General features: G+C 39.1%; 1 protein-coding gene across 1 annotated transcript; it reads left to right on the top strand.

Moving 5' to 3' along the window:
- The first annotated feature begins 748 nt into the window (after positions 1 to 748).
- On the top strand, positions 749 to 20,039 carry Cldn16 (claudin 16). The gene is made up of 5 exons (NM_131905.2): positions 749 to 1,186; positions 11,850 to 11,952; positions 15,392 to 15,556; positions 18,130 to 18,321; positions 19,424 to 20,039. The coding sequence occupies exons 1-5, from the start codon at positions 1,073 to 1,075 to the stop codon at positions 19,555 to 19,557; spliced, it is 708 nt and encodes a 235-aa protein (NP_571980.2). The 5' UTR covers positions 749 to 1,072; the 3' UTR covers positions 19,558 to 20,039.
- Positions 20,040 to 20,696: the final 657 nt, after the last annotated feature.

The raw sequence follows: 20,696 nt of genomic DNA, 5'->3' as shown, positions 1-20,696 counted from the left end.
CTAGGAGCCCCTGAGCTATGGATCCAAGTACAATGGGACCTTTGATGCTTTATTTAAAGATTTGATGGAACCTGGTGTCGCGTCTGTATGTCATGTAATATGACTTTATGAGTATAGTTTAGGTTAAGTAAACAATAGACCAATAAAACACACACACACACACACACACACACACACACACACACACACACACACACTCAGGAATACCATATATTGCATTAAGAAAGAAAATCCTGAAATACCTCAATTCTGTATTCCTTGCGTATTTGGGTGTTATTAAAAACTGTTGGGGCTTTACTTATGATTTACACATAAATGCTTGCAGTTTCATTTAACTGACAAGTTAATGAGCCACGTTCTTCTCCATAAGTACGTTCCAATGTTCTGTGTCAATAAAAATAAAACAATAATTCCCATATGCACACTTGTCCCCAGTCCTGGTCTGAAAGGTTAGTTAGGGTCCTTGGCCCAGCCTCCTGCCAAGTGTTCTGCCCAACACTTTGGAATGTGAACTTGCTTGAGCTAGTACTTGCTTAGCATAATTTCACTGGTGGCTTGTCTGTCTAGGGTAGTTAGGGGATATTAAAATAGTCTAACAATAAAATTGCAATCGGTCAACCGTACAGCCACCTTCCAAGGGGGAGGAGAACAGCTCCCTCTCCCAGGGGCCTGAGAAAGATCAGTTTACAGGCTCCAGCCCTGCCTAGGAACCTTCCTCCGTCCTCCATCTTGTCACAGCCACAGGCCTCTGCGACTGTCGTTTCACGTTAGACCACAGCCAGGGCTGCTTCTCCCACGCAGCAGCACGATGTGTTCAGTTCTTCCCCTGCCCTGGCTTCTGATTGGGAGCTTGGCTGCTGGATAAGTGACCTCCAGGACCCTCGCTCTGGTACAACATATTTGTACAATTCTTTCTGAAATTTAAGGTGCCTGCAAGAGGGGTGTGAGGAAACAAAAAGGACCTAGCATCCCCAGGTACTGGCAACAGAAGCCAATAGCATCAGAAGTCAATCGCATTCCAGCTCAACTGGCATCTGCCCATGAGTCCCTTCCCAACAGGCTGCTTGCTGCCATGAAGGAGCTTCTTCAGTACGCTGCCTGCTTCTTGGCCATTTTCTCAACTGGGTTTTTGATCGTGGCCACCTGGACGGACTGTTGGATGGTGAACGCTGATGACTCTCTGGAGGTAAGAGGCCAGAAAGCTTGATTTTGCTGTCAGATTTACAGCCAAACACAGACTTCAGTCCTGCGGGATAAAGGCAGCAAAGAGAGCCAGCGAGAGATAAACTGGTCCTTAATGAATCTTAACACTGTTAGCTTATTTAACCCTGACACTAATCTCTGAGGTAAGTACTGTTGTCCCATTTCACAGATGAGGTCATTAAATAATCTATTTTTCGGAGGTTACATTTTCAAAAGTGTAATAGCATAACGTTTGCCGCAGAGCTCACCACTTCCCTTGTTCCTTATCAAGCAGAGTGTTGGTAGAGTCACGACCTTTCTTTTTAAGGTAAGTGTGTTAACCTTGATCTCAGAATCTGGAGTTCTGTGAGAGACATTTTAAAACTAATCATCTGAGGTGTGGTGAACAAGTGGACTCTGTGAAAGCTAATAATCCCAGGCCTTTGGGAGAGTGAAATCAAAAGAACATAGAATCTATTTGGCTGGTGTGGCAAGAGGGACGTGTGACTTTAAGCAGGAGAAAACACTTAGGCCAAAAGTCTTCCAAGTGCACCCCAGAGCTGAGGAACAGGGGTGGACTTACAAACTCCACTCTTAATAACTGGTTATGTGACAGGACTGCTGATCATAAGTGAGGTGACCGGATGAACTTACACTTGAAAATTGGAAACCAGTCAATGAAAAAATTTTAAAAGGTGAAGTTCACAATCTTTTGCTATGGTAACAATAGGGATAAGAATGAGGCAGAGTTGAGCAAGATTCCAAACTTCAGAATCATCTGCTGTTCCTAAGTAAGGCTGAGGGAAAATGCAGGTCAGATAGACATCATGAAGTGAACCACTCAGAGGAGTCAAGGAAAAATCCACCTCTTCTCCGTATAGCTTGAGCGAATGCTCTACACATCAATGCTGTATGAAGATTAAGGGAGACCTGGGGGTTAGGGAGCTTGCTATCTTTATTATAACTCTGCTTGAAAACTCTCAAGTTGTAATTAGAACTGAAACTCATAATTTTTGCATTTTGTCCTGAGATCTTTTTCGATTATTTTTGTGTGTATGCTTAAATTTCCTCTGATTCCTACATCACATTTTAAAGGCTGTTATGAATGCCTTGGTAATGCTGCGAGTTTATATTTCTAAAAACTGATATAGAATGGAAGTCATCTGGACTGTCTGTTTTGCAGTGAGTCCGGGGACGGGGCTCATCGGAGCAGTACTGCCATGTGTATATAACTGTGCCCCTTGCACAGTGCTCAGGAAAGTGTAGCTCACACCCTGTGAAGCCATTACTTTCTCATTATCCAGGCTGCCAGTCAGAAGTGATCAATAGAATATAATGTTGCACTCGGGCACGCCTTAAATTGAGTTTTTTAAAAAAAAATGTTTTTTAAAAATATGTAAAACCTCATCCACAGCCGTTGGTTAAATATTTTCTAAAACTACTCGAAAGTCTCCTTGCTCTGAGTGAGAGCTGTTAGCTGTCTTGGTTCAGAAATAGAGCTTTAAGAAGAGTCAGGCTTGCTGAGAGGGCAGGAACCACAGCGTGAAGCACCATAGTCCTTTCATTTTAGTTTCGCAATCAATTTGCCTTCCAAACAGTTCAAGAAAACCACTAGTTGAAATGAATGAAATGCATACTAGGAATTATTCACTTTAAATAATTCCTTCCTAACCTCACATAGGTTGATATTTTCTTTCTCCATTTTCACTGTTTGGTTGTTTGTTTGTTCTCAATATATCCCCATTTCAGTTTCCCTTCTCTTTGCTGTTCCCAGTCCTTCTACACTCTGTCTCCTAGATCCACTGTTCCTCCGTCTTCCTTCAGAAAAGAGCAAGATTCATCCTAGGGATATCACCTGAACACAGCAAAACAGCATGCAATGAGAGTAGACACAAACTTTCATATTAAGGCTGGGTGAGGCAATCCAGATAGGAGAAAAGGGTTCCTAAGAGCAGGCAAAAGAGTCAAAGAGGCTCCTACTCCCACTGCTGTGAGTCTCATGGAAACCCCAAGCTTAGCAACCACAGCCTACGTGCAGAAGGCCGGGGTCATGCCCATGTAGGCTCTGTGATTGCTGCTTCAGTCTCTGGGAGTCCCCATGATCCCTACTTAGTTGATTCTGTGGATCTTGTTCTTTTGATGTTCTCAAGCCTCCTGTATTCTACATTCTTCCTCTTCCTCAGGGATTTCCTGAGCTCCAAGTGGAGGGGTTCACTGAAGACCTCCAATTTGAACTCTCTCTCTCTCTATCTAATGTTTGGCTATGGGTTTCTGCATCTTAAAGGCCTTTTTTATTTCCTCTCAGTGAAATGTGTTCTCCAAAGGACCTACATGTGGAAACTATCCTGTAAGCATTAACCCCCTCCTGCCACTTCTGTTTGAACAATCTCTATTAATACGCTTTAAAGGGACATCAATCTTTTATGAAAATTTCTTTAATTGGTCAGGATAAAATTTATTATTTTGGGCAAAAATTTGAAGTTTCTCATAATCACTGGCCCATTTAGACTGTTCTCTGTCTCTGTCTGTCTGTCTGTCTGTCTGTCTGTCTCTCTCTCTCTCTCTCTTTCTCTCATGTCACCCCTGGTCTATCTTAACATTTCACTTTCTTTAAACCATTGTTGGAAAAAAAGTAAATTCCATTTAAAAATGTAAATAAAAACACTTGAAGAGGCAGAAGTTGTATTCGAGCCACAGCTTTGTTAATAGAAGCAAGTAGGTTGGAAAATTGGTTCTTTGGTTCAGTTCAGCTTGGCAAATGCATAAAATTTAGGTCATGAAGTACCACGGTGCCTACGATACTAAAAGAGGCAAAGATAAAGAAGGAATGACTCTTGCCTTTCAGGAAGAGACATTGAGTGTGTTTAAAAAAAGGATGAGCATAATAAATGACACAGATCAGTTCATATTGGAGGAGTAAATGAGCAGAATAGCATTGGAGCCGAGATGATAAAGCTGTCATTCTCCATTAGGCGTATTGAAATAGGTCTCACAGAAGAAAGGGCTTTCAAGCCAAGTCTCCAAATGACGCAATTTCAAAGGGTAGAAATGGCAGCAGGGGCTTTGGATGACAAGACACTGTGGCAAAAGAAGACAGAATGACTTTCCTGGGTTTGTAAAAGGATATCACTCAAAGCAAGAGGCATAAAGAATTCAGATATTCTAGCATTTCCCCCTTTTTGGGAAAAGTGACTGCCATAAAAATACGTAAGTAAAAACATTCTTTGGTTTTATTACTGTACACTTGCCTTGAAGAGTGAAATTCTTTGCATTTAGTAGGGGTATTTAAAAAGAAAGAAAGGAAGAGCGCTCCGTAAAAGCAGTGGGCATGACGCTAAATAATAGACTGAACTGCTCTCTTGTCCTTACTGTCCTCAAGTCTGCTGTTCCTGGGAAGACTTGGGTGCTGAAGAGAAGGGGTTGAAGGTTTTTAAAGCCAGTAGCTACTCAGCTCTTAGTCCCTGTTAACTGACTTCTCTCAGGGAAAATCGCATGCTTCTATTCTCTTCCCTGAAGTATAAGAAGGAGTTTAATTCGAATGCAGTTTTACCACCTTTTCTTTAACATCAGGGTGCCCTGAGTGCCAATAACCACCAAGCAGTGGCTACCTGTCAAGGGATCAAAGATGCTCAGGGCTTTCCCAGAGAAAACCTTCCATTGGGAGTTTCATATGAATGCATGTCAATGTCACTCTTGTTCCGTGTAACTCACCCTCCTACCCTCAACCTCGCTGCCCTCTCCCTTTCCCTCTCCCTCCTTCCCTCCCTTTCCCCTCCCTTCCCTTTCTCCTTTCCTTTGTTTTAATTGTTCTCTTCCATCCCTTTTCTCTTTATTTGTCCTTCTTTTCTCCTCCCAGCCCACAAATATTCCTTGGCACCCACAGTATGGCTGTGTAGTGGGTTCCTGGTGGTGCGGGTTGTACCCTCTGAAGCATCTGAAGGTGATTCTAGGTATCATAAAGGACACAAATTGGTGAGCAGTTCAGTGTGACAAGTGCTGTGCCTGAGGGTGAGCGACCATGAGGGGACATCTTAGGCTATCTTGGGTAATTAGTGGAGTCTTCTTAGAAGTTACTGCTAAGCTAGGATTTGGAAAGCAAAGCGAATGAACAGAAGCAAAGAGTGTTCTAACCTAATGAATGGAATCCACAGAGATGTAGGTGTGATCGTACTGTATGTTCATGGTATTATAGATATTTTCTGATGTAGACAGGAAATTATAGGGGCTAGGTAATCAAAGGCTTAAAGTATTATGCAAAGTATAGGTCCAACCCTATAGGCAAGAGTGCCTCACTAGAGACAAATACATACATGCCTTTTAGAAATATCAGCCTTTCTAACTGCTCATGGTGGGTGGCTCAAGGGGGTAAAATGAACCAGGAGGAGACCTTTTAAAGGACATTTGCATAAACCAGGAAGAAAATGATGCTTGTGTAAGTGATAATGTTAGTAAGCATAGAACGATGTAGATAGAAATGGGAAACTCTAACTCAGACGGGTGGGGGGCACGGGCCCAGACTGTAACAGGGAGAGATAAGCCAAGGTGACTCCTTTCTGACTCGGGACGACTTGTGAAATCACTCACCCAGTGGTCAAATGGAAATGGGAATTTCTTTACTAAAATTATGCAGCATGCTCCCTGAAACAGCTTTCTGCTTTGTTTTTATTCTGTTTGTTTGTCTGTTTTTGTTTTTCCTAGCCTAGCTTAGCTTAGCTTAGCATGGTGGCAGAAACTGTTCGTCAGTGGGGAAGTGTATAGACTATACCTTAATCCAGAGGCACCTGGTTAAACTTCATTGGTCTCAGCTATACAGGGAGAATAGCTACTCATATGACCTAGCTTTCTGTGAGAATTAAATGAACCTGTGTACACCAAGTGTTTACCACAGCACCAGGTAAACGGGAATCAGCCAATAAATGTCAGATATATTATGATTAATTCACGGTTCATTGTTTTGTTCTGGGGGAGGAGATGACATTTTGTATAATGCTCACCAATCTGAGAGATTGACGAATGAAGTTCCGGTCTTATTTTTGCTATTGATTTTCTTAGAGAAATGTTGTTTATTTCTCTGGGCAATGATTTGCCAGGCTTTGTACTTATGAGTGATTATTGCTTGACTCAAAGAGCAAGGCAGAAAATGGAGTCCCTTAGCAGAAGTTATCTATCTACCAATGAATGCTCACAGCGAACGAGGGTTAGGAGGATTAATCACATTATTATGATGCTAACTGTCTTGTAGGATATGTAGTTAGTTCTTTTCTTGCAGGGTTAGAAACAATACTTTCTTAAGAAAGTTGCTGGCCTCTCCATTATCAGAAGGGAAAAAATGTTTGCGTAGGATGATTCAATTTCCAGTTAATTTTTTGTTAATTATTTCCTGGAAATTGCTATACTCCGAGCACCATTATGATTAAATTTTTATTACTTCAAAAGAAGGTTGTTCACAGTAGAATTTATTTCATCCTCATAATCAGGTTTTCTCCCAGGACTTCTATTTGCCTTGCTGATGTTATAATTCTTCCAGACATAGAGTAAGTATTAGAATTCTTATGTATAATATGTGCTCTGATTATTTATATACCAATTTTGGGTCCTGTTTGATTTTAAGTTGTTTTAGCAGACATTTGAGACTATGAGTGGACTCTTATTTGTCTCGTGATTTCCTACAGTTCTGAGGTTCATGTTACAGGAGCTCAGGATGCATTTAGGCACATGAACTCATGGAGAAGTTGTTATGTATGTGTCAGATTACTGAAAGAATGAACAAAAGATGATTTTGAAGATTCACATTAAACCCTGAATAAGAAGTATGTCTGTAGTGAAATGACCATCTTTTAAAAGGCTTGGTCTTATACCTTGCTACAACAAAAAGAATGAATACATGCAATTGGATCATCTTTTTAATAATAAAAAATTTAACAAAGAATTCTAATCCCCTAAAGTGTTTAATAAAGTTGCTGAAATAGTGTACTTGGACTAAATGGTGAGGTTTTTCTGCTTTGTACCTTGAAGAAAAAAGTCTTTATAAAGAAAGGAAAAGGCATCTAATCATTATTGAAATACAATTCGTGACCTCTGACATGGGTCAGTTAGCATTACTGATTGTGATGCTATGCTTTCTTAGAACAGCGTTGTAATACATGCAACAATAGTCTTATATCAAAATCTAAGGTTTCTATAGGTTCTACAATGTATGTCATGTCATTTAGCAACAAGAGTTCTGGTGGCCGGCGCTGTAGAAGATAGAAGCCTTAAGGGGCAATTGCTTTGAGATTCCAAATGGTCAATCCCAGGATCAAAGACTAGTTTATGACACTATAGATAACTGGTAAGAGTCTTCATTGATATGATTTCTAAGGGATTTCAGAGTGATGCCAGGTCAGTATAAACTTTACAGTTTGAAGAGTCATTTCAGCTCATGGATTTAATTATTGTAGTTTGCTGATTTTGCTTAGAAGCACATATGTACCCAGGCATGGGGCTCTAGCTTTGTAATTCGAGAGCTCATGAATTTTAGACAGAAGGATTACTACAAGTTCTAGGGGAGTTTGGGCTACTGACTCTTTGTTGCATCAATCCAGAAGAAAGCAAAGAATTAACAGATGAACATATATGTGCATATGAAGCGAAAAGCTCGTAGTGTCATGTTGACCACCTTGCACTTCAGATCAAAGCAGACTTAGCTATCCATTTATGTGGATTAACAAAAATCGACAGACTTTGTCTCCAGTAAGTAACTATTGAGCATCTGTTGATTATCAGGATTGGGGGTGATAGAATCCTTGAAACATGGAGCCATATCTACCCACCTTGCTGCATTGCCAGCTTTAATTGGTATGCCAATTAGAACTTGACAAGAATTCAGTGACACAGATTAAAATGTAGCCTTGTAGACAAAGTCCTGTGGAACCACAGGTGGAGGAGATAAACGCCTGGTAGCAAGAGCATAGAGAGTTGTCTTATGGAAAAAGGAATGCCTTTGAAATGAGACTTGAGTTCCAGGTAGACATTTAACACACTGAGAGCAAAGGACATTGTTTTTAGTATAGATAATGTTTGAATAGCTCAATGACCTGAGGAACCGGATCTGTGCATATGTGAAGTGGTCTTTGCAGGGGTAGTGGAAACATGTTGAGAACATTCACATCTAGCAGCAAGTAGCCACTAACTGTGGCTATGTGCTACCATCCATGAAAAGGTCAGGAAACAAAGCTGACCAAGCAGACAAGGTTGGAGGGAAACCCAGGCGTCTGGCTTGTCTGTGGTATCTCTCCACTTGGAGTATCAGCAAGCAGTCAGGAGATAGATTAGGCCTTCTGCTTTGTTGGTGTTTTGGAAAACTTCATGTCTCTTGGGAGGGAAATGATCCATGTCTTACTCTCCAGAGAAATGACATCCCTGGACCATAAATACCTTCAACATTGCCACCTGTGTTATTCATACCCATACCGATTGCATGTTAAAAACAAAGAGCTCAAAATTAGAATTTTCTATTTCAAATGGCCCCATAAAATTAAAGTCATTAGTTCCTATTTTACAGTTTTCACCCTTTCAGAAAGGTTAGCCATACTATTTAAGCACTAGTTAGCTTTTAAGAACCTTATTTTAAGATTTCTAAGAACTTCGTTTGGCTTGCCTTGCAAAACAGTTCCTAATAAGCCATGTTATCACAGGCAATGAGGTTGACCAAAAGCAATAGACTATAACACAGAGGGCTTTCCTAAAATGACAAGATAAAAACTTTAACCTTGTACTTGGTGCACAAAGGCACCTTTAAGGGTCTCTACAGTGAGTGGTGTATTAAACACACCGGTTTAGTTAATTGCAACCGCTCTTCTCACGTACCTTAGCTGAGTGTGAATACCAAGCAATTTAATAGTGTGCCCCTGGGCATTAATACCTAATGAAATTAGATTCCTTGTTTCCTCTAATGACCTCATTGCTTTTCCAAATATGGCCATGGCAGGTAAATGATCAATAGCCTTGAAATTGACACCCATACCGGACCATAGCTGAACAACCTAGTTGTTAAGGATTGTGTGGGAGTTACACCGTGCATAGCAGGATTGGTCACCTATAATGTAACAAGAATGTTTCCCCAGCTGATTTGGACAGTAGGAAAATGTGAACCATCATTGTTTGATTAGAGTGCCATGGTTTCATATCCACGGTGCACCTTTCTAATTAGGATAAGCTGAATTTATGAGCTGAGAGACCAAGTACATGGGTACTACCAAGCCCTGCTTTTCATCATAGTATAGCGGGTCCATATGCGCCCTAACTGTATCAGGTTCCTAAGACTCCATAACAAATGACCTTAAGGAAATAATTTTCTCATAGTCCTGAATGCCAGATTTTTAAGATCAAGATCTTTGCAAGGTTCCATTCATTGTCTCTGTAGCTCCAGGAAGAACTGCTCTGGTACGTCCAGATCTTCATACTGTGGGTTGTCCATGACTTGTGACTGTGACCCTCAACACTACAGTGGTCCTGTAGCTCCATTACTGTCTCTCTGTGCTTTTCTGTTGTAAAAAATATGATAAGGACACATGATCCATTAGTTCAGAGTCCACTTGTACAGCTGACACTCTTACCAGGCCTGTAACTCAGATGTATCTACAGAGTCCTAGTCATAGGTTCTGGGGATTAAGACAGGCTTGAGTCTCTTAGAAGGCTGTCAATTATTTCATTATGTCCTCATTTTTACCGCCATCATTTTTAATGAAAGTACAGCCAGTATTTAAGGCCTGGTATTTAGAAAGCTACCATAGTTTTCATTTGAGCTAATAATTTATACTATACATTAGCAATTTTTAATATTTTAAACCACTCTATCTTTATCTTACTTATACAGATGAGGAAATTGAAATTCAAACCAGAGAAGATCTTGACAAAGGTTACAGCATAGCTATTAAAATGTCAATCTGTGCTTTAAAATAATGGTCATGTGTGTGTATATATGTGCACGTCTAGCTTTGGAAATCAATGTGTCAGGTTGTACAAGATGAATTTTCCTCATTAGAGTTTTGACCTCCGTGTTTCTCTAGGTCTGATAATAAAATCAAGAGCATTATATTTTCAGACTTAACAATAGGGACCACCTGCCAAAGTGGTGATTTGAAGATAGAGCATTTGCATGAGAATCGAGTTAGGATCACTTCACTGAAGGTTGTCTTTCAACATCCAAGTACCAAGTCCAGGATACCTTAGCCTGCAATAGAGTTCTTAAGTAAGTTGTAAGTACTCCATAAGCAAGACGTGGGAATCACACATGGGCCGCTCAGTTGGAGCCTTGTCTCCTGCATTGTTACTGACTTTGCTGTTACAGTATTTTTTCTTCCCTGAGCCTCCAGTTCTTTGTTTGTAAATAGACCATAACAGCTCATTAATGGTCTTTAAGAAACAAATGACATAATAACATACTTAGATAGTAGATACTTCAAAGGATATACTCAATATAATTGTTAATCATTACTAATTGTAAATACTTTATATACAAGGCAATAATGAGAGTATCAGGAGAGCTTCAGCAAGCCCCAAATAGGACACAGGGTAAGAGTTCCAGAGTGCTCATGTTACTATGTCTCAATGCTCACATAAAGATGATTTTCTCTGTTGAAAAGTGTTTTTCTGTCCTTTCCATACCTCTAGATAACATTTCAACACCTCTCCCTTTGCAACTCTTTCCTGCTCTATTATCTTATTTATTCTGTGGGGATGGGGTTTGGAAATTGACTTTCCACAATAACTGTGAAGATTTTCCAAGCTAGTTTCAGATTTCCAAGGTAATGGGATCTGTAATTGAGTCTGAAGAAACAATGATATTGTCTCCTCCTCCATATTCACAAGCTCTGTCAAGAATACTTGAAACTATTATCTGCTGAGATGTTTATTATTGTTTTAAAAAAGTTTGAGGTGACTTACAGTCCACCAATAAAGGATTGGAGGGGTCAGGACACTGATACCTTTTAGCTCTAAGTGGACATCATCATCTGCGTGCCAGCTCCAAGTAAAAGTGCTTTACAACTCTCCAATTATATTAGATTACATCCCAGTTCCTTTATGGTCATGCCATAGCTTAAAGGTTTGCAATATGTCAGGATAGCAGAGAGGAAGACAATTGTGGATGCTCAGTCATTTATCGTTGCCCTTTTTCATTTATTGGTTTTCTTTGCTAATTTTAAATTTATGAACCTCATATAAAACAGCATCTTTCTTCATGAAAGTCAATGTCTGTAATGAAGATGAATTAATGTGCATTGTGAATAGACATGAGACATTAACATTATCATCTATTGTTTTATAGATTTATTTATGAGTAAATGTTAGCACATAGAAGTGAAATAGATTGCCTTTATGTTAAATCACAACTCAACATCAGAAGCATATATTCAGTTCTGGTTTTATCCCCTCAGCCATGACTTATTTTTCCACACGACGTTTCTAATCAGGAAGTAAACTCATTTCTTGGCCCAGAAAGTCTTTAATTGGAAATGTCTCAGAGAACATACTCTACAGGCATTGCCTTATATAAAGAGAATTCTAGTTATATTTGTAACCACTATACTCTGATAGCAAACATGATATCTGAGTGTCCATTTGATCAAGAGGAAATGGAGTTGGCTTTGCAAGGTGGTTCACACAGTGTATTTTCCAACCTCCAGGTGAGCACTAAATGCAGAGGTCTCTGGTGGGAGTGCGTCACAAACGCTTTTGATGGAATTCGTACCTGCGATGAGTATGACTCCATATATGCAGAACACCCCTGTACGTATACTCTAAACCTTTCTGTTTGCCAGGAAAAGTGTGCCAAGGGATCCTGAACTAGATATCCATTTGTCTGTTGTATGCTATCAAGGCTTTTAGTTTGAAATATTGGCAATTAGAAATGGGTACCATTTTTAAATATGAATTGAAATATATTGTATCATATTTCACCTTTCCCCCTGATTTTGTAAATCCCTTTATGGTCTCAAGGAACTTGACACAATGCCTGATTCATAGTAGGCTTATAGAAAATATTTCATGAAATGGGAACTTATCCTTTGGTATTCTGATTTTATCATAGAATTGCCAACCTACATGAATAGCATTCATTGATGTGTTTCAACTATGACTTACCTAAAGTTGAAAGTTTATTACTCTTTTTAATTGAAGGTTTGCTAGACAGACTAGCAGAGGCAGAGAGAAAAAAAGAGGGGGAGAGGGAGAGGGAGAGGGAGAGGGAGAGAGAGGTTAGAGGAAACTGAGGATCTGGGGTCCTTATATAAGAATGCCAGCTACGTGGGGAATCATTAGTCCAATGTTGGAGACAACTCTGTCATCTTCCTCCCTTTTCTCTCTCAATCCCACCTAGATATCAGCAAAGCTATGTTCCTATGAATAAAACGATCTTTTAAATTAACAATCCATTATTAATACCCTCAACCCTTCTTCACAGCATTGACTTATTTAGGTAGAACTTTGAACTATGCCAAGAAGCACCAGTCTGCTGTTAAAGGAAAGTGCTTCTATGCTTTTTAAAGCCCGTGATGGGTGGTGGTGCCATGCGGCATCAAGATAAGTTAAATGTGGGTCTTGTGGATTGTGCCTTTTCTTTCACGCATCTATTTCAGTACAGGAAGAAAAAAATACTTTTAAAAAAAGCAATCTTCAAAACATCTTCGTCTGCTATCTGGGAGTTCAGTGTCTGAGATAATTTTTGCCATAATTTATAAGGCATTTTAATTAATTTTTTGCTGAGAAATTTTTAAAACTTCTTATTTTCCTCACTATATTCAGCTCATTCTGCCTATGCACATGAACACACCACACACACACACACACACACACACACACACACACACAGAGACAGAGAGAGAGAGAGAGAGAGAGAGAGAGAGAGAGAGAGAGAGAGAGAGAGATCCTGATTTGGCGAAAAGGAAGAAATATATGCCAGGTTCTCATTCTATTTTAAAAATGAGATGTGTGGATCAAGCTCAGAAGACAAACATTAATTATTTATTTATTTACTGGTTTCTGTATGCACGTGTGTGGGCATGAGCATGCCCAGGTGCAGTTGTGGAGGTTAGAGAGTCAGTTCTGTCATTCTTCTTGGGTTCTGGGGTTTGAACTCGGATCTTCTGGCTTGGAAACAGACCTTTGTGTGCTGAGCCATCTTCTGGGTCTAGAAATCAAGCGAAAGTTAAAGCTTTTCAAATGTGAATGCTGGTATGCACAATCATGGAAAAGGCTTTAGAATCATTCATCAGGAAAATGAATGTTGATGTTTTAATATGCTCCTGCTGAAGCTTTACCTGTACTCTCTCATATTTGTCCACTATCCTTACGTATTGTTTACAGATGGTAAAGAACTTTCACACGTAAACATATGTTTAAAGACAACAATAATAAAGATGTGTTCTAGAAAAATAACATCTCTAGGTCCTCTTGGTTAGGAGGCTATCTACAAGGTGTAGACATTTCTTTTCATTTTCTACTTAATTCCTAGAACCAACATAGATACCTTTTGCAATTTCTCCTGTATCCCCAGGGCCTGTGGCACCTGATGGATATTTGTAATTGGCGCTTCTTTTGTTAAAAGTGGTTTGAGGAACCCCAAGTATGGATGCTAACTGTTCTGGAAGCCAGAATTCAACCCTCGGAAAAAGAAATTCTTCCATAGACTGCACGAGCATTTCGCTTGTAACAGATATGCCCTCCTGTAACCAGACTAACCACAGGGCTCAAGTCCTAGAGCTTCATAGACACCCTCCATAGGAAACAGAACACGCAAGAATCTGTGGAGGAAGAGGAAAGCAGGGCCAGTGTAGATATGCATGAATATCTCATCCTAATGCACTAATGTAGCTATGCATGAATATCTCATCCTAATGCATCAATGGCTTCGGGTGGGCCAAAGTTTTCTTATTAGTAGAAGGCCCACGTATGTATTGAGTATTGAATTAAAGAAAAATTTTAAAAAATCTAGCATAAAAAGTTTATTCTCATAATGTTTCTCTTAGTTTATTTTTGGAAAATATAGATATACATTTGAATTTTTGGAAATAATGACAATTTTTAAAATAGGAATTTCAAGCCTCAGGATACACACATACTCATGTCTTGCTAATGCTCTTGGTTGCTTTTACAGTTGCTGTAAGAAAACCTTCTGACAAAAGCAATGTGGAGGACAACAGCTTTCTTTGGCTTACAGTTAAAGGGTTCAACCATGATTGTAGGAAAGTCAATGTAACAGGGACTTGGGGCAGTTGCTCACAATGCACTCGCCATGGGAAGCAGAGATGAGTGAATGCTTGTGGCCAATTCACTTCATCCTTTATATATAGTCCGTGACCCAAGCCCAGGAAATGGTGCCACACAATTCTAGCATGTGTTTTTCCACCTCAATTAATTTGGCTGATGAGTGTTTCACAGGCATACCTAGAAGCCAAATGATCTCTTGAAGGTGTGTCTAAGGGCTGTACTCTAGGCGATTCCATATCCTGTCAAATGGACATTAGTAGTAACATCATAATAATACACGGATATATAGAGTGTTTTACCTGCTGATAAGGTAAGAGGGAGTTTCATGTATTAATTTTTTTATCTTCAAGTCTATCATATGCATCTTCAAATTTTAAACAGGGAAAGTTGCCTAGATCTCCAATACACACAAACCAGAGTTCTATCTCCTCATTGAAAAAAAAACATAAAAGCAAGAGAAGGTCCCAGATTGTTATAAAAATAAAATATAAATAGTATAAAGTGAAAGAAAATATATTAATATTTTCTATGATTTAGGTAATGGAACAGCAGTTCATACTCTATTTGTGATGTAATTTTCATTCTTTCTAGCATGTCAGATCAAACATAAAGTCTCCAGCATGCCAGTCCATCGTTCTGCTCCTCAGCTCTGCCCCCAAACTGTCTTGTGCAGAACTCTGTGTAACTGCCACTCAGAGTTTTGATTTCACAATTACAGCTGCTTTATGGTAGTTTTGAATCCCATAAGGAATTATAGGCACCCATATTAACACTTGTATAGATAATAAATTCAGAATTCTATGTATGGCCTTATATTGCTGTGTCCAATCTTGTGTTCTGTGATGTTCCTGTGGGAGTTAACATGTCTGTTCCTCCTTCCCCTCTTCCTCCTTACACCGTTCCACATTCTACCTCCCTCTCCTCCTCCCCCCTTCCCTGCTCTGATTCCATGGTCTTGCAGTGAAGCTGGTGGTGACTCGGGCACTGATGATCACAGCCGACATTCTAGCTGGCTTTGGATTCATCACCCTCCTCCTTGGACTTGACTGCGTGAAGTTCCTACCGGATGAGCCACACATTAAAGTCCGCCTCTGCTTTGTTGCAGGGACCGTATTACTCATCGCAGGTACTGGGCTTGGTCTATTGCAGGTACTGGGCTTGGTCTATTGCAGGTACTGGGCTTGGTCTATCTGATTCAAGAACCCTGAGTCCCTGATAATCCATTGGTTGTGCTACACAAATTTATCATTTCTCCTCATGTAAGACAGTCTATCCACATCCTGTCTCCTCACAGTGTACAGCTCTTATACATATAGTTATGGTATATATATATATATATATATATATATATATATATACATATATATATCAGTGAGTATATTTAACAAACAAACATACTTTTGTTTTGTGGAAAAAATCTTTAACACCACTGAATACTCTTTTTATAGATCAATAAACAAAAAGTCAAATTACTGAAGAAAATCTTTGTGGGTGTTACAGAAAAGGTGATCAAACTAAATGGCTTAAGATAACTGAGGGCTGAAACCATTACCTACAACTTGTCTGCCATACATAGATTTTTAAAGCATGCATTCCATTTTGTAGTTTTGGTTGTTTTTTTAAAAAATTTTTTTTCCAAATTAGTTAGTAAATGTAACAATGTTATAAAAATGGATGGTAACTTATACCTTTTTATAATGGTTACATGTTTGAATAATGTAGGTGAGCAATTAGAGTTATCAATCCAAATAATGTTTAAAATAGACATATACCAACTTTCCAGGAGTTGGAGTTAGTAATATGCTCCCTCTCCACCCCAAGACGGTAAGAATTTTTCAAAATGCCCTCTCAACATACTTCATTGGCTCCCGGTTATCACTTTTCTCTCTTAGATCTGGCCTATGTTATACAATTTGTACTTAAAATAGTGGACCCAATATGTTATCATTTCAAGTGAGTCAATGTTGACTGTACGTCTGGGCAGCATGTATTGCAGTTAGGGCTACTATTGTTATGAGGAAACACCATGACCAAAGGCAGGTTGGAGAGGAAAGTGTTTATTTGCCTCTTACTCTTCCATATCCTAATTCATTAGTGAAGGAATTCAGGACAGGAGCTCAAACAGGGCAGGGAGTTGAGTCAGGATCTGAAGCAGAGGCTATGGAGGGGTGTTGCTTACTGTCCTGTTCATAATAGCTTGCTCAGTCTGTTTCCTTAGAAAATCCAGGACCACCAGAGACAGCATCCCACCCACATACTGGGCTGACCCCTTTATCAATCACTAAGAAAATGCCCCACAGCTGGATCTTATGGAGACATTTTCTTCTTTAAAGTTCCCTACTTTCAGATGACTCTAGTTTATGTAAAGTTGACATAAGACTATGTCAACACAGAGCCATTATATGTTCGACACTGAATTTGTGTTGGGAACAGCATAGCTTACGTATGCATGCTAGCGGTGTATCTGGGACAACATCATCATTTGGCTATTGACTGTTTATCTGGGTCAGCACAGTTTACAGTAAGGTACTTGGAATAGTTTCAGTCACAGGTCTTGGAAACACAGAGTTTTTTTTAAAGCATCATGTACTTTGAATTAAAAATTAATGTAGAAAGCTTAGTCTGTGGTGGCACATGCCTTTAATTTTAGCACTCAGGAGGTAGATGCATCTCCGTGAGTTTGAGGCCAACTGAATCTACATAGTACATTCCAGGACATCCAGTGCTATGTAAAGAACCCTGTCTCAAACAAAACAAAACACCCCAAAACTTAGAAGAAAATTAATTTAGAATGAAAAAGGTGATCTATGTTACTCATGTTTCCAAGTCTCCTCTATTTTCAAATGTATTTTAAGTAGTTTCATTTAGGAAACTGTCATGAGCCACGTACGACATTATGTTGAGGGACAAGCCATGTATATAACGTGAGCCTCATGACATAATAATGGAGCTGATCGTTTCTTTTACCCAGAGATGCAGTAACTCCTTTCATTATAGCATAGGGGACTACTCACACATTTGTGGCAATGTTGACCCAGATGAACACAGACAACTCCGGCACATGCTACGTGGTGATGGTGATGGATGGTATGCTACAAGAGAGTACATTTAATATAATATATTTTATCATTATTTTAGGGTGCACTCCATTTACTTTAAAAACGTGTTTTCTGTAGAGTGTTGTAGCCTATTACAGCTGACTCCTGTTGCTCATGGATACTGAATTTCCTCACTTCATTATTTTTCTCTTGATATCGACCTTAATTTCATATTGTCTTGTTCACTATGGCCTTGGGAGAAATGAGCCATGATATTTTTGTATATGTGTGTATGCACATATGCATGCCATGTAGCTCAGGTGTACAGCATGTCAATCACACAAATTTCTCTGTTAAGTGATATGTGGCTGTACAAAAATGACTTTGGAGAAATGAGAAAGTTGTAAAGAGATATATCATAGTGATCATTTTAGAGTTACACAAGCAGATGAGCACTGTGTTATTTCGTCTCGGTGCTTTGTTTTGTAGAGAGAGAAGCTGAAAGGCAATGATAGACTCTGTCCAAACTTCTGTTGCCCATGAATCACTAGAGCAATATTACTGCTTAATCTGGCACCATGCACCTCTAACAGGAAGCAAATCCTTGGACTTTAACTTGGAAAATGCTCTGTGTCATCACTGAACCCCTCCTTTCTTTCAGGTACCCCGGGAATCATTGGTTCTGTGTGGTATGCTGTGGATGTTTACGTCGAGCGCTCCTCTCTCGTTTTACACAATATATTTCTCGGGATCCAATATAAATTCGGTTGGTCCTGCTGGCTCGGAATGGCTGGGTCTTTGGGTTGTTTTTTGGCTGGAGCTCTCCTCACCTGCTGTTTGTACCTCTTCAAAGGTAAGGATAAAGCAGAGGACAGGTCCTTCTTTTACTTTTACTTCTTTCCCAGTCCTAAGGAAACAGGACTCATCAGACCAAATAGCTCCGACTCCCGTTGCATTTACATTTGTTCAAAGACAGCTAAATTGTAGCACTCAGGGTTGGTTCCTCAGCCATTGATATCAGTAGAAAATGAAAGCCAGAGTTGCATCTTTGTCCAGTATTCAAACATGCACCAGTAGTTAATGTACAACGATCATTGTTGTGCATCTAAGTTCACTAAGTCAACTCCACTTAATTTTAGGGTTAAGTGGACAACTTGCCTGAGAGTCAGTCAATGTTTGTTGGTAAAGAATGTAATGTATGGTATTAGTTTTCTAAAACTTTTCTACCTAAAATACCAGGATCTCTTCATAATAAAACGGAGGAAATTATTCACCACATTTTCTTTTGGTTCTTTTTTTTTTTTGGTTCTTTTTTTTTTTTTTCGGAGCTGGGGATTGAACCCAGGGCCTTGCGCTTCCTAGGCAAGCGCTCTACCACTGAGCTAAATCCTCAACCCCCACATTTTCAATAAAAAAAGAATTTTCAGGTTGAAATACTCAGAACTTCATCTGAAATTTAGGACTCCTACATGATTCCATCAGAGATTTCTGTGTGTGCTGTGTGTGTGTGTGTGTGTGTGTGTGTGTGTGCTCGTGCGTGCATGTGTGTATGTGTGTATGAAAATGAGAATATGCATGTGCATGTATGTGAGTGTGCATGAGTGCAAGTTTTCATGTGTGTACGTGCATTTGCATGTATATACATATATGCATGTATGTGAGTGAGTGTGTGTTTCTGTGATAAAAGAGAATATATGCATATGTCTGAGTGCATGTCTTTGTGTGAATGTGTGATTATGTATACATGTACATATATGTGTGTGCATGCACGCATGTGTATGTGTGCCCATACATGAGCATGCCTGTGTGTGTGCGAACATATATGACCATGGCTGTGTGCATTGATGCATGCATATCCTTGTCTATTTTGGAGAAGAACATATAAAATGACTCTTTTTTTTTCATTTTTGAAAGTTAACTGGTTGTACGTATTTTCATTTAACTCTTTCAAACAGATGTTGGACCTGAGAGGAACTACCCTTATGCCATGAGGAAGCCCTATTCAACTGCAGGTGTTTCCATGGCCAAATCCTACAAGGCCCCTAGGACAGAGACAGCCAAAATGTACGCTGTAGACACGAGAGTGTAAAATCTGCCAAATATTAATCTGTGTTCCTGTGTTGTTTAATTACTCAATCAATGTGTTCAAGTTAATAAAATAAATGATCGACTTTGGGGCATTCATTTACATTTCCGATTCAAACTAATTAATTGCTGGTTCAATCAAAATGTTTGATTGTGCTGTCATGTCTCCTATGGCTTTCTGTACTGCACCCCCCCAAGTCTGCATGCATTTCAAGTTGACATTGAGAGAATGTAGAAATGTGTTTCAGGTATCTTTATTGCTTTTGGAGATTATGGCATAGTAATATTAAAGTGAAGTGATGCTTCAGAAATGCATAGCAATTTTAAGGAGGTTCAAGTCCTAATTTTGAAAGGATAGAGGAGCTCTTAGCTCACCCTGACTCGAAGCACAATTTTAATTCTCTGAGGGTATTTATCAATGACTTGAAGGAAGGTTATTGTTCTAAATTTAAACTTGTATATCAGAATCTAACATACTCAAATATTATTAAAATAGAAAAAGAAAATACCAGCCTCATGTACTTCCTTCCAGTGGAAGCTGCAAATAGGAACCTTCCCCTTCGCACTCTAAATGTCAAAGGCAAATGCTAAATTAACATTGGAGTCAAGGGTGATTCTCCTGACTAATGCAAGAGATCAGGGTACAATTTTCATAGCACCCAAAATCTACCTAGACACTGACAAATTCCTGTTTTATCATATAATAAGTTGACCAGAGAGTCACTCACATGTAGATTGAAAGTCCAAAATGTAGCACATTAGAATTTACCTGTTAAGATGTCCACACATCTCTAGATGCTCAGAATCCAGCTGCTTACGGCCCAGTATGTTATAAAACATTAAAAAAATATTGACTCTAATATACTACAGTTGATCCTCAAATCTATTTAAGAAAGTTCTCATAAAATATACACAGTCTGTTTTTTGGAAAAACAAAGAATAATATAAATGCATAAAAGAGTCAGTGTAGACTCTAAATGAGACACACGCGTCTTTACAACATAATCATTTTGAAAATTCTAACTCGTTGAGTTCTTTGAGAAGCTAGAAAATGTAATATCAAATTACTTGATTTCTTCTAATTCAAAAAGATAATATTAATACTCTTCTATTACCCTAAAAATTACAAAAGAAACTAAAATT

This window comes from Rattus norvegicus, chromosome 11 (genome assembly GCF_036323735.1).
Source record: "Rattus norvegicus strain BN/NHsdMcwi chromosome 11, GRCr8, whole genome shotgun sequence".
NCBI lineage: Eukaryota > Metazoa > Chordata > Mammalia > Rodentia > Muridae > Rattus > Rattus norvegicus.
This window is presented reverse-complemented; position numbering and strand designations above follow the sequence as displayed.

Excerpts from the sequence above, each read along its gene's own strand:
- Cldn16 (NM_131905.2), top strand. The coding sequence starts at position 1,073 with ATGAAGGAGCTTCTTCAGTACGCTGCCTGCTTCTTGGCCATTTTCTCA. Across the intron at positions 11,953-15,391 it reads CATATATGCAGAACACCCCT|TGAAGCTGGTGGTGACTCGG; the intron begins GTACGTATACTC and ends ATGGTCTTGCAG. Across the intron at positions 18,322-19,423 it reads CTGTTTGTACCTCTTCAAAG|ATGTTGGACCTGAGAGGAAC; the intron begins GTAAGGATAAAG and ends TCTTTCAAACAG.